The following is a 17,914-nucleotide window of genomic DNA, read 5'->3' on the forward strand; positions in this document are numbered from 1 at the left end:
AAGGCACCGGTGGGATGCTGTTTACAACAGTGCTCATTTCACAGCACGGCTGGCACTGTCCTGAGCTCCTAGGGCAGGAATCAAGCCCAGAACTGCCATCGCAGACTGTCGTGTGGTCGATGAAGAGCAGCGGCCCTGGAAGGAAGCGTTGTCTAATTTTGTGATCAGTGGGAAAGAAGGTTAATTCGTCTGTTGTGTTATGTTTTAGTTAAGATATATTTATTTCAAACAAAGGCAAAATACAAAGTGTTGCAAACACAGGAAAAAATTGGCTCACTTGAGTGGCACAAACACACATCTTCTGAGTTCATTAGTAAAAGGGTCTAGTAAAATTGTGACGAACATTTGTTTTTCAAACATGTTATTTGAATTATTTTAAATCTTAAGAGATTACAAGCATATGCTCTCAATGATACAAGAAAACCTCGCATTTAACCCCAGCCTTCATTCATATTTGAATGCACTGTAATTCACAAGACAATCAAAGGAGTGTATGTAATTAATGCCTACTACACATTGTTCCTAAAGGACAATAGGACTTGGCAACTTCTTTTTGGCATCAGTGGTTTTAGCTGGGACATCTATGAGGGTCATTTTTTTAAGGCTATTATACAACACAAAGAGAGTCTGGGATTTCAAAAACCATATGCAGAAATTCTTCCCTTTAACAGATTCTAGGGTTAAGATATTCTGTAAGGGCCTTCAGTACTTATGTTGGTCTGTTACCCACAGGATACGCTTTTAAAGACATGTACTGTGAGGTTGAATATTCGTCGTAAAGAAAAAGTAAACACGAACATTTTTCTGGCCGTTGTGAACATGGTTTACTCAAGTGGAGGCTTCTCGTAGTTTGTATGTGTCAGTCTGGGCAATGGCGGGACCGTGTGTCCGGGACTTTTCTTTCCCTGAAATGGAATGTGCACCAGACAGTTCTAGAGGTGCTCAGTTCCTCTTTGAGAGGCGGCTTGGAGAATTGAATTTGGTTTAAAGTTTGACTTGTGTAAGGATAAGTATATAATAATAAATTTCTACTTACAGATAATTGTGATATAATATTGAAAAACATGAAGTAAAATTAAGAATAATTCATTCTGGTACCACACTAGTGCTGGTAATAATGTTCCTGTTCTTGGCAGCCTCATTTGCTAAATCAACATATATTTTCTAGATTAACAGTGTGAGTAGTATATTACATTCATTTTTACTCATTTTTGTATTTTACAACAATATTTTAGACTCTGATATATTAGTTTCATGTTTTAAAGGTATTACTACAAAATAAAAAACACTTTCTGTTCCATTTTCAAAGAAACAGAATGGTTTCCTCACCCTTTTGAATGTTGGCTGTGCATGAATGAAGTAGCCACCACCTTGGGGCGCCTGGGTGGCTCAGGGGGTTAAGCGTCTGCCTTCAGCTCAGGTCATGATCTCAGAGTCCTGGGATCCAACCCCACATTGGGCTCCCTGCTCAGCGGGGATTCTGCTGCGCCCTCTTCCCCTCCCCCCCCCCCGTTCCCTCTCTCTCTCTCTCCCTGAAATAAATAAATTAAAAAAAAAAAATAGCCACCACCCATCAAGTCACCTAAATAGTGATACTGACTAAAGAAAACCCTTCCTCGAATGGGCTTACGGGAGAACTGAGAGCTGGCCATTCTTTTCAGTGAACCCATCACAACATTATTGTTAAGCAACTGACTCAATGGACTCAAAGCTGAGTTTTCAGCTGATCGGTTCTGATAGCTGCAGAGATTCTTGGGTGTATCTAGTGTTTGGCCGGGGCACCCTGAGCCTGCTTTGTGCTGTTCTGTGTCAGACACAGCAAGGCTAAACAGCTTCTCTAGGATGACAGAAAGAAAGCAGTGGCACCAGGATGTGACCTGAGGCGGGTCCAAGACTAAAGCCTGTGACTTTCAGCTGGACCACAGTCCTTGTTGCCATTGGGTCCAGGTGAGGACTTCAGTGGCTTAGCACTGTCACCGTGTTAGTAAGTGCCAGAGCTCTTGTTCTAACTCATCTCTGGACTCTCAGTCCAGTGCTCTGCCACTCTGTAAATACGTCATATAAATTAGAAAATGTAATTTAATTAAAGTTTTTCTTAAGATTTATTAGAATTACTTTCAAAATAATTATTATGTGTATATATTATATATAATATATATAACGTTAAGTTCCATAATCAATATATATTGCATTTAAAATTAGGTAACCATTTGTCAAGTGTGCATGAAGGTGGTCCTGCCTTGAGTAGGGAAGCAAGAGTAGGAGTTCTGGAGGTTTCTTTCATATTTTGCAAGTTTATGTTTGCTTTGTTTGTTTTAAAATCAGTTTTTAAATAATTATAAGAATAGTTATGTGCTTGATAGAAAAGTTACAAATAATTTAGAAAGCTATAGAGTAGGCACACTCTCCCCTTTTCCCACACCCCACGGTGGCATGTTTGGCATGTATTTTATTAGACAGACAGACATGTAATTATTTTTTATTTTATCGTAAGTAAAAATGGTATTAAATTAATAGGTCAGCCTGTTGAAGGTGAAATGGTAGGGAGGAATTTCAATCTTACCAACTTAGTTACTCTGCAGGAAGTTTTTTGTGGGGTTTTTTTTTTCTGTTTGTTTTTACCATTTATTTGACAATAATTATGCAATAATAATAGTATTATAATAGTAACAGGCATGATAATAGTGATTTTGATGCAACTCCACTAAAACCGAGCTTGAAGATTATTTTGGGACTAAGTTACTGTTAGATAACTGTACAAAGAATCAAGATCCAGACTGTTAATACTAAATTTTATTTAATATGCTCATTACAATTTTAACTGCAAATGCAGAATTCTTTTTTTGCTTTTGAGAGAGAGAGAAAAGAGTAACCCAGGCCGGGGGCAGAGGGAGAGAATTTTTTTTTTTTTTTAAGATTTTATTTATTCGTTTGACAAAGATCACAAGTAGGCAGACAGGCAGGCAGAGAGACAGAGGAGGAAGTGGGCTCCCTGCTGAGCAGAAAGCCCGATGCAGGGTTTGATCCCAGCATCCTGAGATCATGACCTCAGCCAAAGGCAGAGACTTTAACCAACTGAGCCACCCAGGCGCCGCCAGAGGGAGAGAATTTTAAGCAGGCTCCATGCCCAGCCCACCCAGGACTGACCCAGAGTCAGACTAATTTTTCTTTTTTAAAGATTTTATTTATTTATTTGAGAGAGAGACTGAGAGAGAGCATGAGTGAGGAGAAGGTCAGAGTGAGAAGCAGACTCCCCGTGGAGCTGGGAGCCCGATGCGGGACTCGATCCCGGGACTCCAGGACCATGACCTGAGCCGAAGGCAGTCGTCCAACCAACTGAGCCACCCAGGCGTCCCCAGACTAATTTTTTTTTAAGATTTTTTTTCTTGAGAGAGAGAGAGAGCAAGAGCAGGGACAAAGGTAGGGACAGAGGGAAAGAGAGAGTCTTAAGCAGACTCTGCACTGAGTGCAGCTGAGGGCTCGATCTCATGACCCCAGCCGAAACCAAGAGTCCGTCCCTCAACTGTTGCTCCACCCAGGTGCCCTGAGAATGAGGAACTTTTAAACAGATAAACAGGCTGTTTTTTACTGCTCATGAACTGAGATAATAAGGAAATTCAGTCAAGCTCTTGAATGAATTCATGTTTTACTCATCTCAATTGTATCTGCTTACGTTAGACAGAATACTGTCTGCGTAGAACATTCTATTTAGTTAGTCTGCTGTTAATGCATGGTCCCTGTGTGCGTATGTGAGGACCCACTTGGCATAACTTTACTCAGAAATGAGTAATCAGAAATGAGGACCCACAAACATGGGCTATTTAGTATTTAGAGCTGATATATAGGAATCTTAGAGATGTTCGAAATATGCCAGATATCTTTTCAGGTTTTTCGTTGTTCCTGTCATATACCTTCCTTATCCCCAAATTTGAATAAAGGCGGTATCTCTAAATTATTAGTTCTAAAACAGTACTTCCCAGCAGAAATTTCTAGTTGTATGAAAACCCCTGAGAAAAAAAAAATGGGTTCTGTGGCCGAATAAGCTTGTCATATCCCTTTGAGTCTAACAGCATACATGAATGCAGGAGAGGTTTTGAGGAGTCGGGAAGCCTGCCAGTCAGTCCTTCGCTACATCCTGGAGCAGAGAGAGCGCTCTCCTCCTCCTCCTCCTCCTCTTCTTCCTCCTCCTCCTCCTCCTCCTCCTCCTCCCTTCCGGGTGATGCGTAATAAAATTGCACAAACACACTGTGGGAAATACTGTCCCAGAGTGTTCACTCATCCAGACACAATCTCCCTGGCGTGGAAAAGTCTTGGTGTGAATATAATCAGCATCAAAAAGACAGTCATGTTAGATCAGTGGCATATAACCCAAAATGTGTATTTTGACTATATTCGTACCTTAAAGATATCACAGCATGCGTGCTTTCTTGAATCTACTCATTCAGCTTTTCCACGCATCCTGGCTTCTCTAATACTCCCTATCAGTTTTAAAGAATTCCTCTGGAAGTAGTATTTTTATGTCTATCCAGTCATCATTTTCTTAAGCCAGTAACCCAGGACAGAAGGTACAGGAAAAGATCTGAATTTCTGAGTGAAATGTACTTAACGCAACAGTCATCCTTTCTCTCCCGATCCTCGTGTCCAGACAGCTGCTGTCGCGGACAGCTTGTGGTGGTGCTCCGATGTACACGGGAAGGAGGAGGTTGTACTATTTTAAATGCATGATAGAGCATTCGTTTCGTCATCTGGAAGCAGAGCTGGAAGAAGCTCAGGGGAGATGAGAGGCATCAATGTTGCTCTTGTGGAAGGGAAGCTTCGGGGCGCATCACCACACAGCGGTGCCGAGGGAATGAAATAGCCATTAGGAAAGCCTGTCACCACATGTATTTTGCTTTCAGAAATGGTAGACAGCCCAAATAAGAACCAGATAAAAGCCCGAGAAAAAGATGCTCAGAAGGATACTGAAGTTATTCTTTATGCTCCACTGCCCTTTACTTCTCTTGGTACCTTCCAGAGTAATCAGTATAGATGTATTTTTAGCTTGCTGTTTCCAGCATCAATATGACAACATGATTCTGTCTTTATATCAGTAAGCAGCTTCTACTATGTTTTCCTATTTTCTGCTAGCTACAGTTTACAAAGGATGTCACAGCTCTGGTAAGAAATGCACAGAAGCCATTTCCTTGCTTTTTTTTTTAAGTTACGTTCTATAGAGATTTGTAATAAGCCAACCTATTAAAACTGTCAGTTTGCTTAGAGAAACCCTCCATAGTATGATGTTAATCTTACTAATTTGTGGACTGTGTTTGTGATATCTGATTTTCTTTTTTTTTGTTTGTTTTTATGTTTGATTTCTTTTGAATCCTGTGCATAACTGGTGTTAAAACATGATAACATCTACCTATATGTGGATTTTTTTTTTTTTTTTTTTTTTTTTTTTTTTTTTAGTATCTCACTCTCTCTCTTTCCCCGGGACTTTGCTGTTGTGTATGTGGCTGCACTTGAGCTTTGCAAGCTTAGATGTCTAACGCAAAGACAGGATATGATGATGGATGTGAATTAAGCTTGTTTTGATTAGGGGAGGATATGTAACATGATACTACACCTCAGTGTCTCAGATGCTGACCTAGTCCTCAGTTACTATCAATTAGTTCTGTTTTATTGCGTGTCTGTCTTTAATTTCAGTTATTTTGAAGTTTTGAAATACGTTGCTAGATAGTTTCATAAATAATAAATAGAATAGAATTTGAGCTGCATGCCTGCCTGTTAGTAATAGAGAAATGCCTCCTCCCAGTAAGTAAAAGAGACCAAATAAATGTGTGCACTATAATTTTGCATTAGCTTAAAATAAAAAATAAAAATTATATACAGAAAGATGAATTACGTTTTTTCATAATTTCATGCCTTTACTTTTCGTGCTCGATTTAAACATGCATGTTTTCTCTTATTTTAAATATTCAAATTTTTGAAATATTTGAATATTTTAAATATTCAAATATGGCCTAGGACTTAATTTATCAAAATGGCTTATTTTTAAGGACTCGGTAATCATTCATTGACAAGCCACTGCTCAGTATGTCACATTTAACTTGTGCTTACAGTAAAAATATATTTGGTTAACGTTTTTAATACCTTCACCCTCACTCTGGCAAAAGATCAAAATGTTCTTTTGCTGAGATTTATCAGGCAGCTATTTAACCTGTCAAATGCTGGGAGATCATAAAATTTGAGTGGGGAAGATTTTAGAAGCCAAAGCTCTCTCTAATTGGCTGGGGGGGAAAAACTGGTATGTCTCCGTCTTTTGAGAAAACAGGCAGTTGTAATTAATATCGTTGCAAATTCTCCGGTTTGATTTCTGAAACGCTAGCCCTTTTCTGAATGTGTGGCGCATCCTTATGTTGTGTTTGCATGCTTGCTTTAGCGAATGCCACTTAGGAATAAGGTACGGCACCGTAAACCAAAACGGTCCATTGCAAGAATGGAAATTGTTGTTCTTCTTGTGAATCCGAAATGACACTTTTTTCTCCTTTGCACGTAGGCGTATTCTCAAGATGCCTACCTGAAAGGCAATGAAGCCTACAGTGGCAATGCCCGCAATATCCCCGAACCTCCACCGATTTGCTACCCCTGGCTACCATCTGCCCCCTCAGCCATGGCACAGCCAGTGGAAGTATCTCCTCCAGATCCATCATCGAGCAAACAGCAAACCAGTACCCCAGTCCTGACACAACCCAGCAGGGCCTACAGAATGGAAATACAAGTGCCTCCGTCTCCCACAGATGTCGCAAAGTCGAACACAGCAGTGTGTGTTTGCAATGAAAGTGTCAGGACTGTTATTGTACCTTCTGAGAAGGTTGTAGATTTGTTAACTAATAGAAACAACCATACAGTTCCTGCACATAGAACCGAAGAGGTGAGGTATGGCATGAACGAGCAGACCTCGTTGAAAACAGTGTCCAGAACCACTTCCCCATCGTCATCGGTTCCCACCACCCATCTCCTGCATCAGACTGCAGGCTCCAGATCATTGGAACCTTCGGGAATTTTACTTAAATCTGGCAATTACAGTGGACATTCGGAGGGAATCTCCAGCAGTAGACCTCAGGCTGTGGATTCGCCTTCCGTGTCTGTTAATCACTATTCTCCGAATTCCCATCAGCACATAGACTGGAAAAACTATAAAACCTACAAAGAGTATATTGATAACAGACGATCGCACATAGGTTGTCGGACAATTCAAGAAAGACTAGACAGTTTAAGAGCGGCATCTCAGAGCACAACAGATTATAACCAGGTGGTACCGAACCGCACTGCTTTGCAGGTACGGCGTCGAAGCACCTCCCACGATCGAGGGCCCCAGTCTGTTCAGATCCGGCAGCGCAGTGTGTCCCAGGAGAGGCTGGAGGACTCTATGTTAGTGACGTATTGTCCACGAAGTGCATCTCAAGGAGCCCTGACCTCTCCATCTGTTAGTTTTAGCAATCACAGAACTCGTTCCTGGGATTATATCGAGGGACAGGGTGAAACCTTAGAAAATGTCAATTCGGAGAGTCAAATGCCCGATTCAAATGGAGAACGAAAGCAGACCTACAAGTGGAGTGGATTTACTGAACAAGATGATAGACGAGGGATTTATGAAAGACCCAGGCAGCAAGAAATTCACAAGCCTTTTCGAGGTTCGAATTTTACCGTGGCTGCAAGCGTTGTGAATTCCGATAACAGGCGAATGCCCGGCAGGGGAGTGGGATCTGTGTCTCAGTTTAAAAAAGTGCCACCAGATCTAAAACCACTGCAGTCCAACAGAAACTTTCCAACCACTTGTGGAATGTCACTGCCTCGAGGCGTTTCGCAAGACAGGTCACCTCTTGTGAAAGTCCGAAGTAATTCTCTGAAAGCGCCTTCTACGCATGTCACAAAACCATCATTTAACCAGAACTCATTTGTTTCTGTCAAAGACCAAAGACCAGTAAATCACTTGCATCAAAACAGTCTGTTGAATCAGCAGACGTGGCTGAGAACCGAAAGTGCCCCCGATCACCAGGTGGAGCCCGGGAAACCCCCCTCTCTATCTGGAGCTGCCGTCGCGCCTGCCCCTCAGACCACTGAGAACTCGGGCGCTTTGGATTTAGAATTATCTGTCACTCAGAGAAGTCAGGACTTAAATCTCCGAGAGGCTGACATTCAGGAGTCAGATACTTTAGATAGTAGAGAAACTGTCGTCCTCAGAGAGAAACCTCCATCCGGTCGCCAGACGCCACAGCCTTTAAGGCATCAGTCTTACATCCTGGCGGTGAATGACCAGGACACAGGGTCGGACACCACCTGCTGGCTGCCCAACGACGCGCGCCGTGAGGTCCATATAAAGCGGATGGAGGAGAGAAAGGCCTCGAGCACCAGCCCACCGGGGGATTCCTTGGCATCCATCCCGTTCATAGGTGAGCTCATAGGTAGTCCGTGGCTACTGTGTCAGATACGTTACACATCTTTCCAGAAAGGTGGTCTTTCTAGTGCAACAGACACAAAAATTTTACGCTGATTTTTAAAACATTTGTCCTGAGTTTCCTGAACCGTGCTAAAGCTAGAGCCATAAGTTTTTACCCTCAAAAATGATGTCAAGTGGCAGTTTTCCTTTTTTATTTTAACATTATCTACTCAATACTTTACTTTCTTTCCTTCCTTCCATTCTTTCTTTCTTTCTTTCTTTCTTTTTTTTTTTTTTTTTTTTTTTTTAAATGAAACAGACTTCCACTGTCTGGGCCAAGGGACCCAGCAAACCAAATGGTACCTAGTTGATGATCCTTCTGAATCAAAAGCCAAGTTGAACGGTTTTAATAATTAGTAATCAGTTTTTATTTAAACCGTGCTTTTGACTTTCTTATTTCCTATTTCTTTGGGCTGAATGAATAGCCCTCTTCATTGTCAAGGTACTTTGTTTTGGAGTGAATCTTGGGTTAGAATTGGAAAAAATAACTCGAATTACAAGCATGTGTCCCAGTGTAGAAGAGCTAGTATGTCCCCCTAGGTTTGCGGCTGCTCCCACACACCCCAGGTGTACTCTCCACAATGCAGCCAGTGTGGTGTTTTAAAAACGGAAAAATCAGATCATGCCACTGCTCTGACCAGACCCTCTGTTTACTTTCCCCATCACCCAGGGTACAATTCCAAATCCCACTGTGGCCTGCAGGGCCCTCTGTGGTATGTGCCCCCCACCACCACTCCACCTCTGCGAGCCCATCTCCCGTCTTCGGCTGCCCCAGCCTCCTTGCACTTGTGGGACCACGCCAGGCATGCCTCGAGGCCCTGGCACTGCCACTTCCCAGCCTCGGGACACATTTCGTCGAGAGTCCCAAGACTCTCTCCCTCTCTGCATTGGGATCTGAGCTCAAGTGTGACCTTATCAAAGCGGCTGTTCCTCACCAGCCTGTCTACAGTAGGTACCCCCCCACACACACACATACACAGCACCTGACATCCTCTGTCCCCGTCTGCCACTTTATTTATCTTCGGATCACTTATTTCCGCTGGATGTATTTTTTGTTTCATGTTTACCTGCAGAGCTAGAATATAAGCTGCCTTAGAGCCAGGCTCTTAGATCTTTTGTCCGCTTTTGTAGCCTCAGTACCCAGAGCACTGGCTGCATGTAGCACTCACTCAGTAAATTCCAGCTGAAATGATGAAATGATGGGCAGTGGTAATTTTTGAGATGATGGTTAAGTATATAGCAAAATCAAAAGAAGAGTTCTCAGGGTAGTTACTGTGCAGCTCCAACGCGTAATCCGCTAACAGGCTTATCGTATGTGTCCTTAATATTGCCTTTCGTTTAAGCTGTAGAGAGGTTAAATGACTTCCCTAAAGTGTCACAATTAATAAGCAGTAGAGACTGACACTTGGCTGGCTGATTCAGGCTCCCCACAGAGCACAGCTCCAGAGGGCGCCATGTACATAGATGCATTGTGAAGAGCGCCCCCTGGAGTTGTGGGACGCAGGGCCTTTTGAGACCAAGGCGGTACTCGTCCTCCCCCTATTACCCTATGAGTTCACGAGGAGTTCTCCATAATCTTACAGTATAGTGTGCTTCTCTTTGAGCAACATTTCAGGTTGCTCAAAGAGAAATTTTCTAAATACACTGAGCTTATTGGACTGTCAGGCAACACTATCAAAGTCCGCTTTTGAGAAAGTTCTGTGGAACTTCTATTATTTATAAATAAGATATATGCAAGTTGTAAACAGTTGTGGGGAATCTCAGCCTAAATTGTAGTCCTATTTATATCCATACCCTTAAATCTAACCTCAGAAAATAGAACTTTGCCAAAAATGGAACCTTACACATCATCTAGATATTTTATAGAATTAACTGGGCACTAATGATTGTTTTATGCTTTTTTTAAGAAGAAAATAAAAGAACTTTTAGATTTCATTAAGTATAAGTTCCATAAAATAAAAGAAACTTTTAGTCAATAAAAGAACGTTTAGATTTCATTAAGCATAAGTTCTATATTTTAATCACTATTGAAATCCTTTTATTATTGAGCTTTAAACTGTTATCTGACCCATAGGTGTTTCTCTTTCCAATCTATTTTTTAAATTATATACGTGAATATATACTATAACATATAAAATGTGAAATTTTATTATATATATAAGTGGGATATAGATCTGTAATTTTATATATATATATATATATAAAACTGGGATAAAACATCAACATTGAAATGGAGTAAAAGAGACTGTTTGCAACGTTTGCCGATATATTTTCTAGGAACATGAATTCCATTTGATTAAGGAGGAAAAAAAATTAGTGATCAAATAAATTGAGAAATGCTGGATTTAAATAGCTAAACAGGTTTTGTTTGTCTTTGCTATGGGACTCTTAGAATCATAAATATGCTACTTTGTATTTCCCAGGTGTATTTTCTCTTTTTTTTTTTTAAGATTTTATTTATTTACTTGACAGATAGAGAGCACAAATAGGCAGAGAGGCAGGGATGAGGGAAAGGCAGAGGGAGAAGCAGGCTCCCCGCTGAGCAGGGATCCTGAAGCAGGGCTCCATCCCAGGACCCTGGGATCATGACCTGAGCCGAAGGCAGACGCTTAACTGGCTGAGCCACCCAGAGCCCCCTAGGTATATTTTCTAACACTATTTTTCATAGAAGTATTTGACCATGAATCCTTTTATTTAGAGGATCTCTGTTTAACATATATCATAAAACACACTTCAGAGAATATACTTTATGCTATCTCATGGAACCTTTAATTAAAAGGAAAGAAAGTAGGTTTGCCTTTGTATTATCACATTCTAGAATCTTATATTCTGTGATTTTAATAATTATTTTTTATCATTTGAACACATTCTAGGGACACCTGGGTGGCTCAGTTGGTTAAGCAGCTGCCTTCGGCTCAGGTCATGATCCCAGTGTCCTGGGATCGAGTCCCACATCAGGGTCCTATCCCAGCTTGGCAGGAAGCCTGCTTCTCCCTCTGCCTCTGCTTGCTGCTCTGTCTGCCTGTGCTCACTTGCACTGTCTTTCTTTCTCTGACAAGTAAATAAATAAAATTCTAAAAAAAAAAAAAAAAAAAAAAAAAATTAAAGAAAAAGAAAGAAAACATTTTAGATTAATGCAAGAAAAAAAAAAAAAAGAATTAAGTGCCTTGGCTTTATTCCCAAAATACCAGAGAATGGAGCCAATTCATTTGTTTAGTCATTTATAATAGAGAGCACATGGTATGTCTTACAGAAAGAAAATTTTCCAACATTTTGTTACACATTTAATGTCTAATATTTCTTTTGGTTCACAAAGATTTAGAGAAATGAAAATAAACCATTTTATTTGTTTTTAAACTAGGAATATCAGTCATTGGCAGTATTTTCTTTACCCCCCACAGGCGATTTATAAAGCTTCATAGTAAGTACTGAAAATAAATTTTTACTTCTTTTATGAGTAAACACAAAACAAAATGAGTAATGAGTTCATAACTAATTTGACATTTACTAGGAGGATTTAAGATGTATTCTACAATCTGAACTTCCTCCATTTCTTTATACTACTCTTATAATTATTAATATAGAGAAACTATAGCTGTATTACCCACACTCAGCTTTCATTTCAAATTCATTTTCCTCCCTTTTTCTTGCTATTTTTTTTGTTTTTTTACTTTTAAAAAATTTTTTTAAATTTCTTGCTGTATCTTTAATACTCTGTTCTCATCTCAAAGTTGGCCCATATGCATGTACTTAGCGTTAGCCTATGTAAAATTGAATTAGATTTGTACAGCCTTACTGGTCCTACCTTTTTAAACCAACTTAGCAGGTTTAAAGCTTGTGAGATATATACCTAGATTACAGGATTGAAATTTACCCAGCAGCAGTGGGAGTGGGTGAGTGTCCCCTTACACCCAGCTTCTCCCTCTGGGAGCTCTAGTCTCCTAATGCTAGTGGTGATATTACGGGCGGTGCACCAAGTGCCCAGCCATTCTTTGATACTAATACTTATTGAGTCTTTCTACAAAGCATCTGATCTATAAAGACAAAAATTATACTCATCACCTTACAATCTTTTTCATCCACCAGCATTCCCACAAGATGTGACTCCATTGGCACTTAAACTTTTTTAAATTTTTAGTTCTATTGAGTAATGGGGTGGAGTTCATTTTTAAATATAACAACAACAACAAAATCCCCAAACTTCTGTAGTACTTTATAACCTAACAAGTATTTCATGTACCCATCCTTTTAACAGCCCGGTACAGAGTGTAGGTCAGGAGTTAGATGCTTATCCATAAAGGACCCACTTTATAAAGTTAAGTTGTTTGCTCAGGGTTTCTCAGCAGGTAACTGGCAGAGTTGATTCTCTGCTAGCTCGGAATCTCCTATTCTTTGGACAATGCCCTAAAAATGTGCTACAATTTAAATCCTGGCTTTCACTCTTTTATTTTTTTGAAAGATTTTATTTATTTATTTGAGAGACAGAAATCAGGAGTAGGCAGAGAAGCAGGCCGGGGGTGAGGGGTGAGGGAGCAGACTCCCTGCTGAGCAGAGAGCCCAGTGTGGGGATCAATCCCCCTGGGATTATGACCTGAGCCGGAGGCAGAGGCTTTAACCCACTGAGCCACCCAGCCACCGCCTGGCTTTCACTCTTTTAAAGTTAAACCCAGAAACTAATTCTACATTCAGTATTCACCATTCTTAACTCAGACTTCGTAAAATTGAACTTGCCTCTTTTTAGTAAATAAATGAGTGTGTTCCGAGTTTGTTAACAAAGCTCTTCCCCATGGAATAATTTTAGATGCCCATTTACCTTCCTTTGGTAGTAGCATTAGCTTTTATCCCGAACTATTTCAAATTTATCGGCAGCACACCTTGTAGAATAATATACTGAATTATTTAGGGGAAAAAAAGTTTTAACTTAGCTCTATGAAAACTATAGAATTAATTCCCCCAAGTTAGACTTTCTCGATTTTCAGCTAGTTCTTTCATGTTGAAAACCGCGCTATTAGTAACTACACTCTCAGCTACATCTGGCAGTTTAAAAAAAAAAAAAAAGTCCAAACCTTCTAAAGCCCCCTGACAGATCCCTGGTTTAGAAAAACCTGCAGGTATTTTAAATTACTACACAAATGATCATTTTACACCCTTAGTGGATCTATTACTCTAGACCTCTTGACCAGAATTGACCCTCCTGATATTCCTCGTCCAGTTTGGGGACTTTATAGGTAACGAACTCAATATCCAGGGAAACTGAGTGGCTTTCACACAGTCAAACAAGACAGGACCCCCTGCCCAGTCTTCCCTGTTCCTCATAGCTTGCTTCTTTTCTGTGTGAAGATTACTCATTTGAAAGAAAAATTGGTGCCTCGTGTTTATTGACTGTTTTTAAAGTAACTGTCAGATCTCTTGAAATGAATACTTCCAGCATTTGTCAGCTAGCGAGCTGGGCCGATTTTCATACCCACGTGCCCCCGCCCCAGCACCCCCCCCCAAACACACATAGAATCTTAAAACCTTGAGTTAACCCATCTCATCTCTGGGACAGCAAGAATTCAGCAAAATAAATGGAACGGTTATCTGTGGTATATCTGAAAGTGGGCTCCCACTTGCCCTCTTTAAATGTGGATCACTTGCTGCGCAAACATGTTCATGCTGTCCTGTCTGCTGGCCAACCAGCCCCAGCACTGGCCACGTGGCCACGCACAGCCCCTCGCTCACTTCATCCCCCCCCTTCCCCGTCCCTACTGTCACGACAGTTTGTCTTCCATTTACGGCTCCACTCCTTTTCCCTCAGCACCAGCTGCCAACTGGTAACGGCAAACATGCATAAAGCATCGAAATTCTCCTCCCTTCTTGATCTTTTAAAAAAAATCATCTCTCTCCTGGGAAGATGGAGCATTGGATTTTTGGTGTGAAAATAACCAAATCTCAAAATGACTTTCACAAAGCCAGCTGTTTACCTAAATGCATGTTATTGAGCTGATTAGCAAAGAAGTTTGGTCATGATAAATCCTATTATGATAATGAGTTGAATTATTATTCAAAAATGGGAATATTTGGACCAGGTGATGGGACCCTTTACCAGTTGATATAAAATTTAATAGGACCTACTGTTTCCAGAGCTCTGTTTGTGACTAACAAAGAGTTTCAGTAAGTAGAGATCTGTCACTTGATGATCAGAGATGAGAACCTCATGTTAATATATTACTGGCTTATTTTTTAAGCATTCTTTCTAACCAGACCTCTTAAATTTAAGGTGTGTGGAGTTTCTTGAGCACGTCATCTTTATCAAACCCAAAACTTTTCCACCCGATGTTGAGTAACTGGTATTGCTATTAATAGGGTAAAGTATAAATTTTCCTAGGGAGTTCAATTTTTTAGAATGACTTTATTTCATTGTGGTTACATTAGATTAAATGTATCAACAAAGGGTAATGAGTTGTTACTTGTTAGTCCATAAGAAAGAGCTCGTGCTTCCCCACTGGAAGGAGAATTCAGCCTGATGTAACTGCTGTCCGTCCCCTTTGATTTACACTGAGTGTAAATATCTCAGAAGGCCAGTAAAAAGAAAAGACAGTTTTCCCATTTGAATTTCTTTGTAAGAAAAAGAATCCATTTGCATTATTTTATTCTCCTTTTCCTTAAGGACAAGGAAAAAAATCTCAAAGGTTTTTAAATACATATTTTGCTTGAGGGATAGATTGACTTTCTAGGTCATTTGTAGTCAGTGTCCCTTTTTGTGGATTTGGAACAGAAGCAGTTTGTTCAATCCATACTTTTAGTAAAAATTATATAAGCACACTCATGCTGTTTTGGAAATATGCCCAATGCGGGGTTTGAACTCACGACCCTGAGATCAAGACTTGTGCTGAGATCAAGAGTCGAACACTCACCTGACTGAGCCACCCAGGCGCCCCTCCATATACATTTTTACATTAGTCACCATTTCTTCCAACTTATACTCCTCCCCTTGCAACATACAGTTTATTCCGAATCGTGTTTGAATATTATGATGTTAACATTCCTTAAATGATAGTGCAATTCGGGGAGGGGTAGAGTCACCTCTTCCTAGCAGAGGCGAAATAAAGAGCAAAGGTACTTCCAGGAATGGACTGTTTAGCCATAGGCTACGCCCCAAATTCCAGTAATTTCACTTGAGTTTTATAAAATGATCCTCAACTATAATTTTTAAAATACAAACTACGTTGATGTCATGTTTTCTTTGCATACTTATTTGAATGGTGAGAAAAATTCCCCGTAACCCAGCTCGTTTTAGAAGAGGCCCGTTGTGCTCTGTTCTAACGCGCAGCTCTGGACAGTATGTCTCATGAGGAGTCATGCTTGTTTGTGAAGGGGAACTGGAAACACTCTGTGTTCTGTGTTTGTGTTGGTTGGAATTCTCTTGATGACAAATGATAGTTTTTTTCATATTAGCTCATGCCAAAAAGGAATGTCGGCTCACAGTGAAAAAGTTTTGGGGTAGACCTAGTTCTGTGCATGACTGGATCTGAAAACTCAAGTGATTTGGCATCAAGATTGGGTATCTTTTTCTCAGTTTTGATTTCTTCATTCTCAGATAGTTTTTCTCCACATGGTAGAAAAGATGGCCTCTGGCAGCTAAGTTTACTGATTTTTATAGGTCTTGTTCCCCAAGGAAGGGAAGAAAAAGACTGTACTTTTTTCAGTATCCATATATCAAATCCAATGGAGAGACTATGACTGGTCCTGACTGGATCAGCTTCTTCGCCCTTGGCCCATCACTGTGGACTCAGTGAGCAAGGGCCTCCTGCGGAGTCAAGCCTGGCACATCCACAGAAAGGCGAGCACTCTGGTAGCCTTGCTGAACCCCAAAGACAGAGATGGGCAGCTAGCAGCATCCGTTCTCTGCAGTCATCTTGCAGAAGATGGAGAGGAACAACCAGGATAGGAACATCATGAGATGAAAGTATCTGCCAGGTTATGAGATGAAAAACAGCTGTCCAATTTTACTTGGTTTTATTTTGTTATTTCATTAGTAGTCAGGTTTTCTTTCACATTTTTATTAGGCTTTTACATTTCTTCCATGATTTGTCTTTTCATGTGCTCTGCTCTTCTGTTACGGTTTTAGTTGTTCCTATTTCATACGAGCTCTCAATGTGTATTAGGGCTTCCATTTTTTTTCTTTGTTGTTTGAAAAGCAATTCTGAGAGTTACCCATAAAGTTTTACAGTATGCTTAACTGATTCTGTACCTGTCTATATTTTTCTTTTTTTTTTTTAAGATGTATTTATTTATTTATTTGAGAGAAAGAGAGAGAGTGGGGGCAGGGGATAGAGGACAAAGGAGAGAAAATTCCAAGCAGACTCCCCACTGAGCAGAGTCCAATGAAGGGCTCGATCCCAGGACCCTGAGATCATTACCCGAGCCAAAACCAAGAGTCGGATGCTTAACTGACTACGTCACCCAGGTGCCCCTACATTTTTCTTGATTTGTGAAATCTTATAGATGTTCTTCTGGAATTTTAATTGAAAGAGATAACAGTGAAATTTTTTTTTATTCAGATATGAATCATCAGCTTAAACATCATAATTTGTAGTAGTCTCCCTTTGGAAAAAATCCAAATTGAAACATGGAGTATATATTTTCTGTGAGAATTCATTCATTATCTATTTTTGGAAGACAGTATTTTCCAAAAATGAAATAAAGATTTGGGGCATTTAGGTCTGACTTTTTTACAGATGAAGGAAGAGTGATCACTTTGAATTTGAATATATAACAATTTCAGTGTCCTCTCCACCTTTTCTTTATTGTGAAGAGCTATGGGGCTCTTAGTGAATAAGGGAAATTAAGGCCTCAGATGTTCAGTCAGTCCTTGGATTACGTAGTTCAGGAGGGATTATGCCCTTGATAATAGCAAGTCTACAGCATTGATAGTTCATAACTGTGTTCTGTGTCCATTACTTAACATCTTAATGTAGTGTGTGACATGCCTCAGAGATGATCAGTTGTTTTTATCTGACAGAATATTTAAGTTTGATGATTAAAAATATAGAAATTTGTCGAAAATCTGACGTCCCCCTGGTTTTCTCTTTGGACAACTTAATAGTGCACATTTTCTTACAGTGGAAAATGAGATAAGCCTGAATCATTCTTGTTTGCACGTAGTCTACGCATTGGTGATCATGAAAGCATAGGTTAAAATTAGGGCTTTAAAATTCCAATTAATCGGGACGCCTGGGTGGCTCAGTTGGTTAAGCAGCTGCCTTCGGCTCAGGTCATGATCCCAGTGTCCTGGGATCGAGTCCCACATCGGGCTCCTTGCTCCGCAGGGAGCCTGCTTCTCCATCTGACTCTGCCTTCCACTCTGTCTGCCTGTGCTCGCTCTCACTCTCTCTCTCTTACAAATAAATAAATAAAATCTTTAAAATTCCAATTAATCATCACAACAGC

At 40.3% G+C, this 17,914-nt stretch overlaps 1 protein-coding gene across 1 annotated transcript in view; it reads left to right on the forward strand.

Annotated features, from left to right (window-relative positions):
* ARHGAP21 (Rho GTPase activating protein 21) overlaps positions 1 to 17,914 on the forward strand; it is a 137,430-nt gene that overhangs the window by 91,920 nt on the left and 27,596 nt on the right. Inside the window, 2 exon segments of the mRNA XM_059183908.1 lie at positions 5,128 to 5,157; positions 6,539 to 8,435. Coding sequence (XP_059039891.1) covers positions 5,128 to 5,157; positions 6,539 to 8,435 — 1,927 coding nt within the window.

This window comes from Mustela lutreola, chromosome 8 (genome assembly GCF_030435805.1).
Source record: "Mustela lutreola isolate mMusLut2 chromosome 8, mMusLut2.pri, whole genome shotgun sequence".
NCBI lineage: Eukaryota > Metazoa > Chordata > Mammalia > Carnivora > Mustelidae > Mustela > Mustela lutreola.